The sequence below is a fragment of the Protopterus annectens genome, chromosome 11.part0 (assembly GCF_019279795.1).
Source record: "Protopterus annectens isolate FY-2018-M chromosome 11.part0, PAN1.0, whole genome shotgun sequence".
NCBI lineage: Eukaryota > Metazoa > Chordata > Ceratodontiformes > Protopteridae > Protopterus > Protopterus annectens.
Genome location: NC_056745.1, coordinates 1,505,329,878 through 1,505,349,348, shown reverse-complemented (window position 1 = coordinate 1,505,349,348; position 19,471 = coordinate 1,505,329,878). Strand labels below are relative to the sequence as shown.

General features: G+C 39.7%; 1 protein-coding gene across 2 annotated transcripts in view; it reads right to left on the bottom strand.

The window, feature by feature from the left end:
* Positions 1–19,471, bottom strand: part of GRM8 (glutamate metabotropic receptor 8) — a 2,748,719-nt gene that overhangs the window by 441,727 nt on the left and 2,287,521 nt on the right. For both annotated transcript variants that reach the window (XM_044088805.1, XM_044088806.1), the window contains exon 7: positions 15,398–16,333. In XM_044088805.1, coding sequence (XP_043944740.1) covers positions 15,398–16,333 — 936 coding nt within the window. The remainder of the gene's footprint in view (positions 1–15,397; positions 16,334–19,471) is intronic.

The following is a 19,471-nucleotide window of genomic DNA, read 5'->3' as shown; positions in this document are numbered from 1 at the left end:
TGGGAGCAGGAGCATTCCCATGTGGAAGTTAGATAAGAGTGGAGTGATTTTTTAAAGGATGGGAGGCTAGAAGTGGTACGAATGGGAGGGGGAGTTCCATAGGCATGCAAGAGAGTGTGATAGGAGGTATTGTCCTGGGGGGTGGAGGGGTCTGTACACTTCTATAAGGTTTTGATTGTTAGATCTGAGAAGCCTTTGTGTGTGATGCATTTTAAAGGTAGTGGAGAGAGAGGGACAGAGGGAAGGTTGGAAAATGAGTTTATGACCATAGGTGAGCTGAGTGTAGGAGAGGTAGTTAGGAAGTTCAAGCCAGTTTAGTTTGTGAAGAGATTCACAGTGATGGGTTGAGGATTTGCTGCTAGTAGCGAATCTGGCTATTTTATGGTAACAAGAGGACAATTTGGTTTTGAGTGATGACTGTAGGTTTGTTAGAAGAGGGGCTCCATAGAGAAGGGAGGGTAAGAGAAAGGAAGTAGAAAGAGTAAGTTTAGTAGTTGAGGTGAGGAACCGATTGTGTTGATAGAGCATGCCAAGTTTTTGGTGGGTTCTTTTTATGTTTAGTAGTAGATGGGAGTTGAATTTGAGCCTGTCATCTATTTGCACTCCTAGTAGTTTGGTTTCAGTTACCAACTATAGAGGTGTTGTATTTTGGCTGGTAATGGAGAATAAGTTTCGGTCGAAAGTCTTGGTTGTAGAAGAGGTAAAGATCATAAGTTTAGTTTTAGCAGCGTTGAGTGCTAGATGATTGTCTTTCATCCATAGTTCTGTGGTAGAGAAAGCATCCTGAGTTTGTTTTAAGAGAGTTGGTATAGATGGGGCAGCACAGATGATTGTGGAATCATCTGCATATTGGATAATGTTAGCATGAGGGATAGAGCGGTAAAAGTCATTAATGAAAATGTTGAAAAGTAGGGGGCCCAGTATTGAACCTTGTGGGACACCAGTGGGGGTGGCAAGAAAAGAGGAGGTGGCCTTTTTCCATATGACAGCTTGTTGCCTGTTTGAGAGATAGCTGGTGAACCATTTGAGGGAAGAGGGGAGAGGTTTAGGTTAGTTAGTTTAGTAAGAAGTAGGTTATGAGAGATAGTGTCGAAGGCCTTAGAGAGATCGAGAAGGATGGTAGATACAGTGAGGCCAGAATCTCTAGCTTTATTCACAGTTTCAAGGAAGGAAAGGAGGGCAGTCATAGTGCTATGATGGGGTCTGAAGCCATGCTGGGTGGGGGTTAATAGGTTATTGTCTAAGAGATGGGGGAGGAGTTGAAGGTGGATACATTTCTCTAGGATCTTAGAAATGGGAGAGAGAATAGCAATGGGACCACCAGCTTAAATGTAAACCCATATGTCACAATATGGGTTGCAAACTGGCTCAAGGACAGAACCCACAGGGTTAGAGTTGCTGGTGCCATGTCAGACTCCAAGCTGGTTACAAGCGGTGTCCCACAGGGCTCAGTCCTGGGCCCCCTCTTGTTCGGCATCTACTTTTCAGAAGTGCAGGCAAACATAGGAGGATTGTGGCTGACAAAGTTTGCAGATGACTGCAAACTGGGCGCCATAGTTGAAAATCCATCAGACACAGATATCCTTCAGAGAGGTCTCATAGAAATGGATAACTGGTGCCAGAGCCATGGCCTTAAGCTAAACGCCAAAAAATGTATAGTCATACCCTTTGGTAAAAACAAGGTAACCCCAAGTTACCACATAGGTGGCAATCCATTAAGCACAGAAGAGGTTATCAGGTACCTGGGGACCCAAATTGACAGTAACCTTTCTTTTGACACTCACATTGCCAAAGTGGTTAGGAGGACCTTCTACATTGCCCACCTGATTATGAAGGATTCACATCCAGATCAAGGGAGGTCATTGTTCCCCTGTACTCTTCACTTATCAGACCAATGATTGAGTACAATGCCCCATTCGGAATGTATCTTACCCGACACCTGCAGCAATTGGAAAGACCCCAAAAGTTCCTCGCCAAAAGGATAAAGGGGCTCAAAAATATGCCATATGCTGCCCGACTGAAGAAACTCCAGCTCTATTCAGTCGCATACCGTCTGCTCAGAGGTGACCTGTGCCTGACATACAAGGCCATATCCAACCCGGAATTAATGGACATGCTCCACCTCAAAAAATCCAAATCCACCAGAGCCACAAGAGGAAGAGACTTAAACCTCAACACGGATATAAATAGGACATGCTGGAGGGACAGATTCATCACCCAGAGACTCCCTATGCTGTGGAACAGAATCCCGGTCCATGTGAGACAGAGCACCTCGCTGGATCTGTTCAAGAGGAATCTTGACCAGTGGATGGGAGATCGTAGGTTTACCCCGGAGATCATCTCTGTATCACTGCTGGACAGAGGCACGGCAAACTAATGGGTATAGTAATCTTCAACCTAAGGGGTGGTGAAAGCCACACAACTCTGGCTAGGCTTATAAATGCCCTAGGGCAGATAGCCTAGTATGAACCTATGAACCTATGAACCTATGATACTCATGTGTAGTGATATACTACTACTCCCATATGTTGCATGTGTGTGTGTCGTGGTGGATACACAGGTACATGGCCAGATATCAGTGCTCAGCCAACACCTGTGCAACAATACCTGCCACATTCCACACAACATAGTAGCATGCCCCATCGGTCAGCACACACTGACAGGTCCAATGCACAACCTCACTCTGGGGGTTCATCCCAAGGTACTGTATGTGGGACGCCATCCACTAGTGTGATGTGGACACAAGTTACTCGGCCTGGATATACATATCCCACCACCACCACCAGCACAGTAGACTACTTTGATATGTATGTGATTAGACAGTTATTCACTTGTTAGGACTGAGATGGTATCCATGCAGCACACTGGGCCAGTGGAAGCCACAACCCACACTGCTGACCCCTTTGCAAATGCTTACCACGGACATGCCACAGATTGCATGGAACTTGCACACACATTTCTAACCCAGACCCTATGCACAAAGGTTAGGCATCCTGTCCGGTGGACCCCAGACAGAGGCAGATTGTATAACAATAGCAGGGGCTACTGCAGGACAGAGCACATTCACATTAAGGGAAGGCATCTGTGGTCAGCACTGGTACTACGCTACGGTCCGTCATAACAATGGCCACGGCCTAATCTGGGAGGGAAATGGCCACAAACATTATGGATGACCACAAGGCCTTCTTCAGTTATGTTACACATATGGACCAAATGCCTTAGATATGCTCTGTGTTAATACACACCTACTTAACATTCACCAAACACACAGATATTGGCAACAGTCTTGCAGACAGGTTCAGTGCACGTATCCCCCCTCCTTCTCCCCCACCAGTTGAAATAGTTATCACAGCTGTATGTAACCTCCCTATCATCTCACATGACCAGGTGAGGGCTGACCTCAGCAGAGCAGAACACACAGCATCACTGTGATCTCATGGTATCCCTGGATGTGTGCTACCTGCACTCCAAGAGGACATACAACCGCGTATAACACTGATAATGTATCTTGGCCATACTACAGGATATGTACCTGGACAGTGGCATAAAGCGACAGTGGTCCCACACCACTAAGGAGGCACCTTGACTGACCCTGGGAACTACCACATCATATGCATAACCAGCCTGGTCTGCTAAGCTATGGAATTATGCAGTATGGGATGCATATGCAGTGATATTGGGTACCTGCAGACACTTGTTCCCAGCCAGTGTGCCTTTGTGATGGGCTGATCCTGCCTTTTGAACCTGGCTGACCTTTCAAAGCAGTCACTACAGCCATTGCTGAGGGTAACGCACAGACAACTGCTGCCAGGATCATGGCCTAACACTGATTGACATGTAATGTATGGTCATCCCCTTTTGGTGGAACTACGTACACACAACATATCACATGGACATACCTATAGATACAGACCTATGACACATTTGGAGGGTTCACAGTATGCATACTATTAACCTGCTACTTTGCATTATCTGTGTTTGTCGCAGCTGGTTGCGTTACCACTGCTTCTGATTCCTGCTGCTACTGTCACTGCTGACAGCTTAGAGTCACAGAGTCACAGTGTGTAGGGTTTTTTTTTTTTTTTTTTTTCTCTCTCTCTCAGTTTTCTCTCTCCCTCTGCCTGCTTCCAGACAGTGCAATGAATGTATTGCATGTGTGGAGTGTTAGTACTGGATGCTTTTGTAGGTATCTGCATAGGTCCATGTGATGGCCTCTGCACCAATTGTAAGCCAGCATTTGCTAATTGCATACAGCCAGTTGTGTACTGATTGCAGTTCTCACTGTGATTTCAGGTCAGTGCTATAAAAGGGTATGTGAGATAGGCGATGCCCTTTAAGATTGTAAGGGCGGGGACCATGCTGGTATGCTGTGGACACTGTTCTGTGAGTGTAAAGGTTAGTATCTCCCTCATGATTCAGGCTGTGTTGTAGATTCACATTTCTCCATTCCTCTCTCCTGTTCCCTGTAGTAAGTGTGTATGCACAATGACACCTACAACTATATATATATATATATTTATATATATATATATATATATATATATATATATATATATATATATATATATATCTATGTACATATACATACATTTATATATGTACATTAACTGACATTATTACCTACAAGCTAACAACTAGCATGGCTGTTTCTGTTCACACACTACTATTATGGGAATCCAGTAGTTTTGACAGTAATTCTACATGACATGCTTTGGGTACTACACATCCTATATTTCCTTTACATTCATCCCTACTATTACATGTTATGTTTATTTTAGCACAATGTTCTTGTATAAGAGTCATGGCTTAGTGGTAGGGCATACAGACTAGTGTTTCCTGGGTTCGGGACTGACAGTGGGATTTTATTTTGCTATTGAACTGAGTACAGGACCTGTCAATCAAAGTGACTAAGGCACTTTTAAGCAGTTGTAACCGGGTTAGCGCTGGTTTGCGCGGAGCTCACACATGCGCACTGCCGTTTAGCTCCGCGCACATATGCACACACCCGCTTACAACAGCTTAACAGTGCTTACTCTGGCGCACACCCGCGCTATTTGCTTTGAAAGAAATGAAAATGGGGAGACAGGAAAGTGGTGAAAAAGGGGTCACAAAGAGGGTAAGACAGTAGGGAAACAAGCTTTGGATTTGCAGGAGGGATGTAGGTAAGGCCCATAGCTGCCCATTTCTTCATCAGCAACAGCTGTGCATATGTATGTAATTTGGTGTGACATTTGAAACCTTCCACCCCTGAGAGAGGCGTCAGGGCAACAATAATACTTGTTGGACAGCCAATTGTAATTGATAGTTTCCATGTCCAGCAGACATGTGTGCGGAATGGGCAGCTATGTATAGGACGTAATTTTTTTGTGGGTACAGAGTGCCCTTTTTTTTTTTTTTTTTTCAGGTGAGAGTGGTATGTCAGGTGAAGGAAGTCGGTACAGCTGGGGAGGTAGGTTGGGTAGGTAAACAGACAAGACAAACAAGATGCATACAGGAGCAGTGTATGACACGTGTGGGGGGGGTTACACAATTGACAGGGACGGAGGTTTGGATATCCAGAGCCCTTGAGCCCACAGATGGCAACAGTGGAACTGATATCCCCACCCATAGGCAGTTGCCACTGTTCCTTCACTGCCCAGGACGGGGCTGTGCTGGGGGCTGTGTAGGCCGGGCAACAGGCATGCCCATAAGTTGTGCCACCCATGCCTCAAGCTGGCGTAGGGGCTCAAGAACAGAGTCCTGAATCTCCCTACGCACCACAGTCCGGACGTTACGGAGGATTAGTGGTGGTTCTCCTCCGGCCACACTTGCAGAGGGGGGGTGAGCCCCATCCCCTGCAGCACTTCCACCCGCAGGTTTCACAGGGCCACCAGAGGAGGATCCAGACTGGGCACTAGTGCCAGGTGCACTCGCCAGCTGAGGTGGGAGAGGTGGGTACACTGGAACCCACCTTCCCTGTCATCCTATGTTTTGCATTGTCATGACAGTTTGGGTTAGTGACATATAATACCATTCACAATTAGTTGTAACAGCATGCATTAGTATTCCCATTAACCAAACACCCAGATATTTACACCATTGAACAGCGTGCATAACACATGCATAATTTGAACAGCAATACACAGTCCAACAACATGCAGGGTTAATTGATGGCAACAGGCCATCAAGTTTGGATGTATGAACAGGGCAGATGCATCAACAGACATGCAAATATATATGACCCAACAGGACAAACGTCCAGGGGTGTTAATTGTGATTGCACATACCATTTTCACATGGAATGGGTTATATGTGGTTATAGGGTAGGGTGAAGAAAATAATATTAACACCTTCAAATACCAATACATATGCTGTACATTTCTAATAGCTACAGATATATACACACTACTGTTCTAACTACAGTTTCCTATATGATAACTATTTCAACTTGGTGGTAGGACTGTTCCTGCAACATCAATATACATTTTATTGTTCTTCATACACATTCATATCTAGCTTTGTTCAGCTACATCATCCTGCTACATTTGCTTTATATAGCTGTAGACAAGTCTGGATGTTTGGTATATCAGACAATCATACTATCTGCATATTGCAGACTGAGAGCAACATATCCAGATTTTGGGATACACATTCCAGATGCAGCAACACTTTGAACAGATTTCGCTGCTTGGTTTTGATTCTCACATGCATTTCATTCTGTCTTTACTGCAGTATACTTTATTCAGGGGTTATTACTACTGTATTGCTGGATTCATGACACTTTCTCACACTCTCTCACTTGTTTTCATTTTACTATTCAGGATGGTACTTACTTCTAGGCTTTATTGACATGTTTTACCTGTAGTTATTACAATCCTTTCCAGCAGTCTCACTTCTGTCATGTTTCAGTATTTCAACAGGGATATATTTCACACATGTGATTTCATCATCTTCTGCAGCTATACTTTTCAGCCTGCTGCAGGTTGTGTACTATTTTCTTACAGGTGGGGCATTTTTATTTCAGAATTTATGTCAGACATTTTCATTTTTCTGTTTGGCTTACAGGCTGCAACACACTTTTGTAATCAAGCAATACTTGCAGACGCTTTCACACTGTTACTTGCACATTTTATTCCTTAGTGACTACACTGCACTCTTTTGCTGACTGTCATACTTTTATATTTCTTTACAGTTACTGGTAGAGGATTACTGACCTGCCTGGTGGTGCAACCGCACCAGCCTATCGCCATAGGCTCTGCGGTTCGCAGAACGGACACCTGCAGCTGTAATATAAATGAAGTAATATTGGAATACACATCTCCATAATATCAGCTAGTTTAATTTCTTACATACATAATTAAATGTAACTTACTCAGTAGTGGGGCGTTGGGCATTTGCCGGGCCTCCTGGATCCAAAGGTTCAGTTGGTCCTGCTTGCGTCTCTTCAGGTCCGCATGGTGGTGACGGACCTGCTCACCAGTCCTTGGAATCCCAGTGGCACTGGTGAGATCATGAGCCAACTGGTCCCACGCCTCAGCCCTGTATGCTCCCCAAAGGACCTGGCCCTGCATGAGTTGGGCCTCATGACTGTGGACTAGGAGCCAGACCATGTACCTGGACTCCTCAACGCCCCACCTCTGTGCTCGAAAGCAACTACCCTCTCCTACTCCTGTCATTCTGGCTGCAATTCAGTTCTACAATCGTTTATGCTGTGTATTCCCACCTATGGGGCTTATATAGTCCGTTTTTCCCGCACATATCTGGGATTGGCCATTTTGGAATTGTATCAACTTCAGTAAACCTGCATTGTCATGCTCCAGTTTGTATTCATTCCTATATATTAGCTATTATTGCATTTATAGGTACTGCTGTCATGGCTTATTGGTTTGGTACCTTGACTATGGTGTATAGTATCCTGGGTTCAAACCTGGCCACTACTTTTTATTTTTTATGACTGTCTAGACAAGCTGAGGGGTGTGTCTGTGTAAAGGCAGTTTTGATACGGCTTGCTCAACATTGCCCGTCGGTTAGCTTGTTTGCACGGTGCGCAGCTCCGCGCAAATGGGGTACACTGGTTTAAGCCTCATTTGGCTATCGGCACGCATATTACGCTCAGCTCAGCTAGGGGCACATAGATTCAGCATGTTAAACCACTGCTCAGCTACGGGCACTCATTTTGCACCAGTTAAACCACTGCTCACCTACGGGCAGATGCACTCACCCTGTTAAACTGTAGCTCAGCTATGGGCACATCTGGCATTTTTTATTGTTTGTTACCTCACATTTCTTCAATATAAATGGGCTATTTCATTACATTTTACATAAAATGTGATACATATTTGTCAGGGACTTGTTTTGTGCTTATTTTGCTAAAAATAAAAATTGGTGTTGTGGGGGCTCGAACCATGAATGCCTGCTCTTCAGCCAACATCTCTACCGCTACGCGATTGCTTCTTGGCTTACTTTGCATATTTAGTTCTTATATGCTTTCCCACTGACTGCTAACTGTAGCTGCGCTACGGGCATGCCCACGCATACGAGCGCACTCACGGTTAAACATCTTTACAATTTAAAAAAAATTATGTGATGTTCATTTGTACATTTTATGTTCATAGTCTGTGGGGACATGTGTTGTGTTGTGTTTATTCACATTTCCATGGACTCTGGCGTGGGTGTTTACTTTGGGCACTTTTATTCTTCTGGGGGGCGTGTCCACTTACAGGGCTCGGCCTACGGACATGCCCCCTACTGTCTTACACGGACCGTGTTAGACTTTGGTGTGATTCAGCATGCTCTCATGAATATGCAGAGCATGCTGACATCACTCCGTTTAACTGCAGCCTCCGTGTATGAGTTATAACTCTTACACGGAGGCTTCGTGAATCCTGCCCAGGGACTACCAGGAGAATGAGTTACTATCTTAGAATGTGTGGACATTGTGTGGATTTAGTTTGCTATAGTCCATAATTTAGCTAACTGAAATAGAGACAGAAGGGGGGGTTGACCAGTCAGTCTACAATTCTAACAGATACCTGTGAACTGCAGCTGTACAAAGTGCTACATGGGTCCGCAGCTTGATCAGCACCATCTTTCTTGGATTTCTCTAACAAACATTTTACACTTTGAACTGCACGCTCAGCTAACTGTGGATACTCAGGACTACTAGTAACATGGACAAAGTCCCAAGAATCAGAACATTTCTTGAATTGAACTGCTGACTTGTAAATTGTGTACCATTGTCAGATACAACTTTGTGCGGATTATCATGGACAGAAAAATGTCTCTTCGATTTTTTGATGACAGTGCTCGACGTTAAGTTAGGAAGAAAGTCATCTTCAAACCAATTCAAGTGAGAGTCCACTAACACTAAGTAATGCTGACCATTCAAAAATATCAGTAGCAACCATCGACCATGGTAATTCAAGAAACTGGTTTAGCTGATGTGGTTCTTTTTGTTGGTGCAGTTTAGTACTATTGCAAATAGAACATGCTACAGTTTCCTTCTCTATATCTTTTGACATGGAAGGCCAAAGTATTATGCCTCTAGCCCTTCTTTTGATAAAATCAGTACCAGGGTGACCACGGTGAAAAAATTGCATATATTCATGTTGTAATGCTGAAGGAATAACTACTTTAGGACCTTTCATGATGTATCCATCTTGCATCATGAGCTTGTCTTAGTAAGAAAACTGATTCTGCATGTCAAGTGGTATACTGGTTTGTCGCACTGGCCATCCTTGACTGATAAAATGTTTCAGCTTGTGGAGAACAGGGTCTAAAGCTGTGTGATTTCTGAGTTCATCAAGACATACATATATATATATATATATATATATATATATATATATATATATATATATATATATATATATATATATATATATATATATATATATATATATATATATATATATATATATACAGAGAGAGAGAAAAACATATCAGTTCCACAACAGAACACTTACCCAATGATAAAATCACTGAGACCACATCGCCGACACAACACATCACTGACAAAGGTAAGTATAACTACTGTAGAATGCAATTTATTCCCATTTCATCAATAAAATACAAAAAAAACATGTCTATAGCAGGGGGGGCAAGCCACCCACACCACCACACTTAAATATACCAATTCCAAGATTGCACCACATTGCAGAAACAGAAATACATCCCATTCCGCAGTAATTATACTTACCATTGTTGGAGATCTACTCTGTTGGCTATGTAGTCTCAGTGATCTGGTCATCGGGTAAGTGTTCTTTCATGGAACTGGTAGGTTCCTATAAATATATATATATATATATATATATATATATATATATATATATATATATATAGTTCCCTATCAGAAGCCTGAAACACTATAAGCTTGAAAAATCAAAAGCCTGAAAATTCAAAATCCCGAAAACCCAAAATCCTGAAACTCAAAATCCTGAAAACACAAAATGGACATACTGACGTCATTGTGGCTTTGCTATTGTAAGCCCTGTGGTGTTAGGTCATGCATTGGGTTCAGGTAAGTGTGCAGTTGGTTTTATGTTAGGGTTAGGGGCAGTTTAAGTGAGTTAGGGTTAGGGCGCAGGTTAGGCATCTATGCAATAGTGACAAATATTGGGGTTAGGGGCGGTTTAAGTGAGTTAGGGTTAGGGCGCGGGTCAGGTGAGTGTGCGATAGTGACGGACCTTAGGGTTAGGGTTAGGGTCAGGGTCAGTTGGTAGATATTAGTGTCTTTATAGTGACATATTAGCATTATTTGTGTTTTCAGGATTTTGAGTTTCAGGATTTTGGGTTTTCGGGATTTTGAATTTTCAGGCTTTTGGTTTCAGGATTTTGATTTTCAAGCTTATAGTGTTTCAGGCTTCTGATAGGGGAACCATATATATATATATATATATGTGTGTGTGTGTGTCTGTGTTTGTGTATATTGTGCATATACATTCTACATAATATACATTGTATAATTGAATCCAATTGTGTCTGTAATATGACTTATTCAGTTTGTACGATATCAAAACATATATATGCATACACTACACACACTATGCTTTACATATGTCATATTGTTTGTCATATATTGATTGTATTACACTGCTGTTACGATTGCCACCACTGAAAAGGAATTCATGCCCAATTAGACTACCTGGTTACTAAATGCAAAATAAATATGTGCCTTGCATATCGGCTATAAATGATTCAGTAGTACTTAACATCTTAAGCTTTCCTAAGTCAAACAGTCCTACAAATAGTAAGAACAGAGACCTAAATCTGATTAAAAAAATAAACAAATCAAAGTGGAGAGATACTTCATTGTGCAACACCTAGTCATTCTCTGGAACAAACTTCTCTAAATTAAACAGAGGTCTTAACTATCTTCTTTCAAAAGAAACTAGATAATTGCATCGGCATTCATAAGTACAACACTGGCATGATTGGCATGTCCCTGTAAAGGGAGATAAGGCTTGGGCAGGTGCTGGCAGTGTGTTAATGGCCTCATGGCCCATCCATCCATCCTCAAGCCTTTTTCCCATTTTGCACATGAGGTTGGGTTGTCATTTCAACAGTGACAATCATCTCAGGCCAAGGTTTATACCACCGGGCTGATATCCCTACCACAGTAGTTCATGCATACCACTCACTCCCACATGCACTTGCATGTATGGCTAATATACAGTGTCAAATCCATCTACTGCATGTCTTTGGAATGTGGGAGGAAAGCAGAACAACCGGAGGAAGCCAACATGACCACAGGGAGGACATGCAGACTCCGCACAAAATGTATGTTTTGTTCTTGACTTACTTCCACGAAATACCTGATGAGCACTTACTATTTTAAATATCAACTAAACCATTCTAATGTATGCTGCTGTGACATAATGAAAGCAACAAGAGACCCCCTACCCTCTTTTTAATTAAAGTGTAATTGTTTGCAAAGCTCACATTTGTACTAGAAATCTTGGCCATAAGAAGAAACACAAGCTGACTCTTGGAAGCCCTAAAGATATGCTGGTTGGTGTAGCAGAATCCTTACCTTAATAGTGTGCTTATTTATCACAACTGATTAGTGTACAATAACGGGTCACTACTACGCAAAAATGAAGATGAGATCAGACAGTGCAACCAGCATACCTCGTTGTAAATCAAGCATGTACAAAAAGAAAAAAAGTCTACCTGCTGAAGTACCACTGAGTGACCAGACGTTTCAAATGGAATATACTAGAAAACCTACCAAAATGTTAGAAAAATCATGCAGTTTCTACAGAACTAAAACAGAAACACACCTGATGTCACTCATATTTTTGCTCTACCCATGTAAATCTCCGTTTTTAAAGGTTAAAGAAAATAAACAAGCAGCAATGGAGATTCTGTTTTCTCCATCACTTCTCCTGCAGTGACATACTGTGCAAATGTGGGGAACGTAAGTCTCATATGCATGTTCTGTAAATCAGAATAGTGAAGATAACACAGAAGAAGACAGAAGTCCCTTATACAATCTCATTATTTAAGAAACGTAAATAATTTCTTTCTTAAATAATGCGATTATATAAAAGAAATAATCAATGACTGTCTGTGGGTATATCATGATTTACTCACAGTTGGCTTTCCTTAATCACTCCATCCACAGGAAAATCCTAATATACCCATGGATGGTAGTGGATTATTGTTCTAGTATACAAGTCTAATTAAGGACAATACAAGATATGTTTGGTTTTTCCTAATCTTGGGACTCATAAAAATGCAATCAAGCAGCTGAATAGTTGTTAAAAGTTTGTCTCAGTTTACTTGGTAGCTGATATACTGTACAAGCAGCTGAATAGTTGTTAAAAGTTTGTCTCAGTTTACTTGGTAGCTGATATACTGTACAAGCAGCTGAATAGTTGTTAAAAGTTTGTCTCAGTTTACTTGGTAGCTGATGCACTGTACAAGCAGCTGAATAGTTGTTAAAAGTTTGTCTCAGTTTACTTGGTAGCTGATGCACTGTACAAGCAGCTGAATAGTTGTTAAAAGTTTGTCTCAGTTTACTTGGTAGCTGATGCACAGTATTTTAACGTAGCAGTCCAGTTATTTCAGGACATTCTCTAGATCATCTGTCAATTCATTTTGACAAGTAGTGACATTAACAATCCATGAAATTTCTCTCCTGCCTATTTTGCAAGCATTCAAGTGTGCCTTTAATGTGTTATATTACCACTGGATAAAAAAGGTTTATGACATCAGATGTAGAAAACAGGGAAACAGGCATGAAAGACTAAAGCTTCTTGCTGCTATACATGCATTGTTAGCACAAAAATAAGAGAACAATTTTAGAAATACATAGCACTACCTGGCATATGCCAGTCGTTGTGTTTCTCAAATCTGTCAGAGCTTGAGAGAAGTTTAAAAGGAAGTCGCATTTCTAAAATAGGGTGGTAAATCAATTTCCATGACCAGAATGTACAGCTTTTTATTATAATTCATGTATTACAGGAACCTATTTCTATCTTCCTATCTTCTAAAAGATATTCATTTTGAAAAATGAGTCTAAGGATCTTTTCCCTAAAATCATACTATAGATATTTATATTCCAGAAAAAAGTAGCAAAAATAAGGAAATCTAAGAGTTGGGGGGTATACCCATAAACAAACGTATGCAGACATCAATGGAGCAACCACTGCACAGTCTGATTTTAAATAACAAAATACTAATATAACGTATGCAGACATCAATGGAGTAAGCAATGCACAGTCTGATTTTAAATAATGAGACAGATGAAATATCATACTAGAGGCAAACCATGGGTAACCTTAATTGAGGTAATATATTCCTAACTGTAGTACTAGCCACAAGTCTTTGCTGCCAAGTATGTGTTTTTTTTTAATGCTTTGACTTTCCAAGAATTCCTTGAATATTTTTTTGACAGAAAAAGTAAATGGGTGAATGCAAGCAACATGATGACAGTGCAATGAATCTACCATGTCTGATTAAAATTTACGATGTCTAAACATACCTGATTTTATACATTAACATGAAGACCGTTAACAAGAATACATATTCAGAATGCATGTGGCAAGCTACACATTTTCAGTCCCCATAAAAGTAAATAAAAAAAAAATTAATAAAGAAGAATGTTAAACACACACACACACACACACACACACACACACACACACACACATATATATATATATATATATATATATATATATATATATATAAGATAAGCATCCATGTAGGGTACAAACCTCCTATATGTACATCCACATTTGTGATTATATATTCATGCTGTAGGTTACATCAACTTGGAAAAGGGAGAAGGAATGATTATTCTGGAAAAATGACAAAAAGAACATTGATCTTTTTCTGAGCCTGTGCAGTCTTAGAGTATGCATAATGCATGTGCCTAACCGCATTGCTACAATAGTTAGCTAAACCAGCCTTAAGCCAAAATGCTTCAACGAACAAAATGTTTACAGTTTTGTCATGAGCAGGTCAAGGTGAGGCATATGCAGCTAAAAAATGTTTTCATTAAGACCCTGGCTCTGTACATTTTGTTTTATTTCATTTTATTTATTGTTTTATTTACACCTACTATTAATTTATTTATTATTGTTTGGCAGTTGGCTTAAAGGATTAAGGAGCTGTTAGCCCACTGTTTACTTTGGCCCAGTGATACAAGGTTTGATTCCCTTGGCCTTAATTGCCTAACTATGACTCTAAGAAACTCAATAACCAGACATCGCTTCTGGGCTGAGTCTGAACAAGGCCCGCAAAGATTAGTGAACTAACCTGGAAAACAAATGCAAATAAAATAGAAAGATATTTTATATCTGAATTTATTACTTATATTAACTTCATTAGTCCCCCAAAATAACAGTTATGTATTCTTTTTGGACGGGATTACATAGCTAGATAAAAATTCACAATCAAAAATGCTATATAAGCTGTAAAGTGGTCTATGGAATGTTTTGCTGATGAATAATTTGAATATGATGTAAAAGTGAACTAAAAAATGTGTCCCATCTGCAGTACCTCCTTTAGTAATATACTGCTCCAGATTTAAAGTGTTAGTGAAGTGCATATAACATATGTTGTTTATTCCAATATATGCTCATTTTCACATCAGTCAGTTGTCAATTAGATTACGTCATGGAGGCAAAATGCATGTTTTCACAGATGAAATAGAAGGATTCTAGAGATAAAATGCCTCTGACACTGTCACAAAATAATTTTATAGAGATTATAACTGTCAGAAACAACACTTGAAATATGCCCGATTGATGGTATATGTTTCTATTACAAGAAGGTTCCAGTACCAATTACATAGCCAGTCCCATTTCAAACAATGAATATAATTAGTCTGACCACTATTGCTTTATCAGAAATGTAGTAATATTTTGTTTACTAAATAAGAAGTGTTACGAGTAAAATGCATACTTACCCTTTCTGCTGATTGTGTTGTACCAAAAAATATGGGAATAAAGGCTAACCAAATTATGCAGGTAGTGTACATAGTAAATCCAATAGGTTTTGCTTCATTGAAGGTTTCTGGCACGCCTCTTGTTTTGATAGCATAAACAGTACATGTGACCATCAAAAGAATACTGTATCCAAGTGAACAAATGAGGGAAAGGTCTGAAATATCACACTTAAGAACTCCCCTTGCATTTTCCGGTTCAGGTGTTCGTTGTTCTCTGTAGTCTACAATGATGTGGGGTGGGTCAATAATAAACCAGACAAGAACACCCAAGAGCTGGACTGAGATGAGGCTGAAAGTAATAACAAGCTGGGAGGCTGGACTGATAAACCTTGGGGCTGTGACAGATTTTTTGCCTTGTTCAAAAATTCTGTGGATCCGATTTGTTTTTGTAAGTAAAGCAGCATAACTGAAGCACATGCCGAGTCCTAAGAATATGCGACGAAAAGAACATATAACGGTATCCGGGGCTGCAATCATTAAAAAAGTAATGGCATAGCAGAGGAAAATTCCTGTTAATAACACATAGCTGAGCTCACGACCACATGCTCTTACAATCGGAGTGTCATTAAAACGAACAAATGTGACAATGACAAATGTTGTTGCAATGATTCCCATCATAGCAATAAACACTGGTACAACAGCCCATGGAGAATGCCATTCAAGTTTAACAACGGGTATCAGCTGGCAGCCTGTCCTGTTCATATTTGGCCTTTGTTCTGAAGGACAGCGCTCACATGAAAACTCGTCAAATTGATAATAGTATCCCTCACATCTCTCACATTGCCAACAGCATGGTACTCCTTTTACAATTTTTTTCCTCTCCCCAGGCTTACATGGTAGGCTGCAAAGTGACATAGGATGTTTCTCTTCTCCTCTAGTCCACCGCATTTCTGAAACCTGTAAGCACAAATAAAATCACAAATAAAATAAATGAGTCCACAGCTTTTTTTCTTCATTCATAATTTCAAATCCTCATGAGATTTCACTAATAAATAAGTTTCTGGCAGGACAGTCACTGATTACCATAAAAAGGAAAATGTTTAGTTCCCTTAATTTGAATTTATGAAACTGTTTAGCGCTTAAAGAGTATAAATCATTCCTGTCAACAAGATGACTGTCGTTAGTTTATATTAACATCTCCAATGCCGATCAATTTGACAAGTGAAAGGAAAAATTGTCCATTCTTGTAAAATGATTACTTCCTGCCAAAGTCCCTCCAAATATAAATAAATCACCCCACAGATAACTAAATATATTCTGATATATATATATATATGGGTCTTTGTAAAATGCATTAATCATCAGTAAATACTGAAAACTTACTAGACTCCATAAAAACACTAATGTTTATTTTTGAGAGGCCACAATATAGGTAGTATTTATTACAGAGCAATGTATGTTGAAATTGTTTAATTGACTGAGGTTAGCTTATCAAGCGGTATGTCACCTGTAGAGTTACCTGTTTCATCTTGAATTTTTCTAAAAAACATAAGACTATGCAAATATTTTAAAGCAATGTGATATTTCTTTGCCAATTCATTTTCAGTAAATATAAGCAGAAATACAAAAATAGTTTGCAAATAAACCACCTTGCTTTTTCAGCCAGTGAAAATCACTGACAGTGACTGCAGCTACAGTAATTACAAAAACAATGCAATGGGTACAATCTAATCAGATTAAAAGATATTCATTTTATAAAAATATTATGCTTTTAATCTCATTCTAATCAAACTGAGGAGGTCAACCAAGAAAATAAACAACTACTGTCAAAATACAGACATTTCCATACTAAATGTGTACATTACCATATGATTTTGATACTGTGGGTTAGTCTGCTAACAAAAAAAAAGATTAACCAAAACTCACTTCAGTAAAGTTGTCCATCTGAAAAAAAAAAAAAAAAAAATATATATATATATATATATATATATATATATATATATATTACTTTTATTTGATATGCAGGGGGGATGAATTCTAAGGTCACTCCACCTCATTCCAATGACAGCCGGCTCAGGGGCTCAGGATCACGTTTTTAAAAATTTGTGCTGTGGATCAGGCTTGGCAAAACAGTCTACTTGAACACATGCCGTCAGTTTCTGACACACTTACTCATTGCCTCGTTCTCTAAATATCAAGTGTCCTGACTCCAGATAGCCTAACCTATTTAATTTCCTAGGCATCCTACCACTTTACCCTAATAAACTGTATACATACATACAAATATTTGAAGCATGGACGTTAATTCCTTTCTTGCCTGCCAATATACCAAAACACTTGCTCCCATAACAAGTGTCCAGGCTATTCTTAAAAATATCTAAACTAGTGTTTCCTTTAATGTAATTTGGGAATCTGTTCCATGCATCAGCTACTCTGTCAGAGAACCAATTAGTACACTTCTCATTCCTATAGAATCATCTACATAGGTTGTGTAATGATTCTCTAATACTTTTTGATAACCCCAAACTTGCATAGAGGTAGTTGTCTCTAAATGCCCTATAAACTTGAATAAGATCTCCACTTAGATATCTATAAGAAACTGTATAAGTTCAGATATTTTAGTTTTTCATAATAACTTAAATGTTCACATCCATGGATGCCCTTGGTAAATTTCTGCTGTACTCTTTCCAGTTTACTCATGCTTGTTTTCTTATAACGTTTCCATATTGCTATTCCATACTCAGGTCTGGGTCTAATGTAACTAACAAACAATGATTTCATCATTTCTGATTTCCTAGACTTTATAAAACTTTTTATACAACTATCATTAAACAACTGGTTAATATGATTAGAAAAACTCAAATATCAATCTACCCATATACTCAGGAGCTTACATGAATCTACAGTTTCAATCACTGTGTAGTGTATTAAATATTCACCTTTCAGTTTATGTTGCTGATATCTCATATGCTTAGTTTTCATTGTATTTATCAGCATATTATTCTCCATTGCCAAAACAAATGGTCAATGCAGTTAAGTTCTTTTGCAGACATGCGTTATCTGTAACACGAGTAATCCGTTTGTACAGCTCTAATACACTTCTAGGCTGTGACCTTTGCTCTCTGGCCCTAAGGGTAAAAATCTTCTCCTGTGCAATAACTCTAAAGCCCACATTTGCCCTTAAAAATAAATCTCTGCTAACACTTCTTGAAACTGAAGTCCTTCTTTGCACCTTGGATGAAAAACTCCACTCTCCCTTCCCTAAATCTAAAGTAATCAATTACTCCCTAAACTGATAGCTCCAAACCAAAGTGTATAAAGGTCACACAGACAAACTATTCAGTAAAAAACTACTAGAAAGGCCAAGAAAAGCTAGAGTTCCCATTGTGCAAAATCTTAAATCTCCTCTAGTGGAGACCCATGAGATATATGCAAATGACCTCTTAAGGGTATATAGTGTTTCAGCTACAAAGCCCATGACTTTATAATTTTTATTTTTTTAAGACTTTATGTGCTTCTTAATCCTGAACTCCCCTTTTGCTCCATAAATCTCATATTCCCAGTCACTCCCTACCGTCAAACTCCCATACTATTTTCTAACCTGAAAACTTCTGGAAGTTTCCTAACCCTATCTCATTACCCAAAGTAATAGAGTGGGGTAGACATTGCATGCTGCGTTATCTCATTGGGGAGGCATAGTATGGCAAACATGGCACACTGTGTAATTCACTTCCTCACTGACCATGCGGTACTCAGAAATGAAGATGAAGGGAAGTACCAGCTGTAGATCAGAGTGTGTGTTGTACCTTTAAGAGCCATTCCAATCTATGGGCACGTGCATATAAGTACTGAACATGTGCAAGCAAGAGTGCCATTTTGAGTGAGCAGCTGTAGTGAAAGTTTGTATGTCTGTACCAGTCAGTCAGTTAGCTAGTTTGTTTAGGCTTTATATTCTAGTGATCCATCCTGATGTGTTTGTCTGTAACAAATAACTTAAACAAACACCCAAGCCTCATTGTCTTGTTTGAATACACAAGACAAGCGACACCAGCTACTCCCAGTTGTGTTATTTAAGATGCATCCAGAGATATTGTC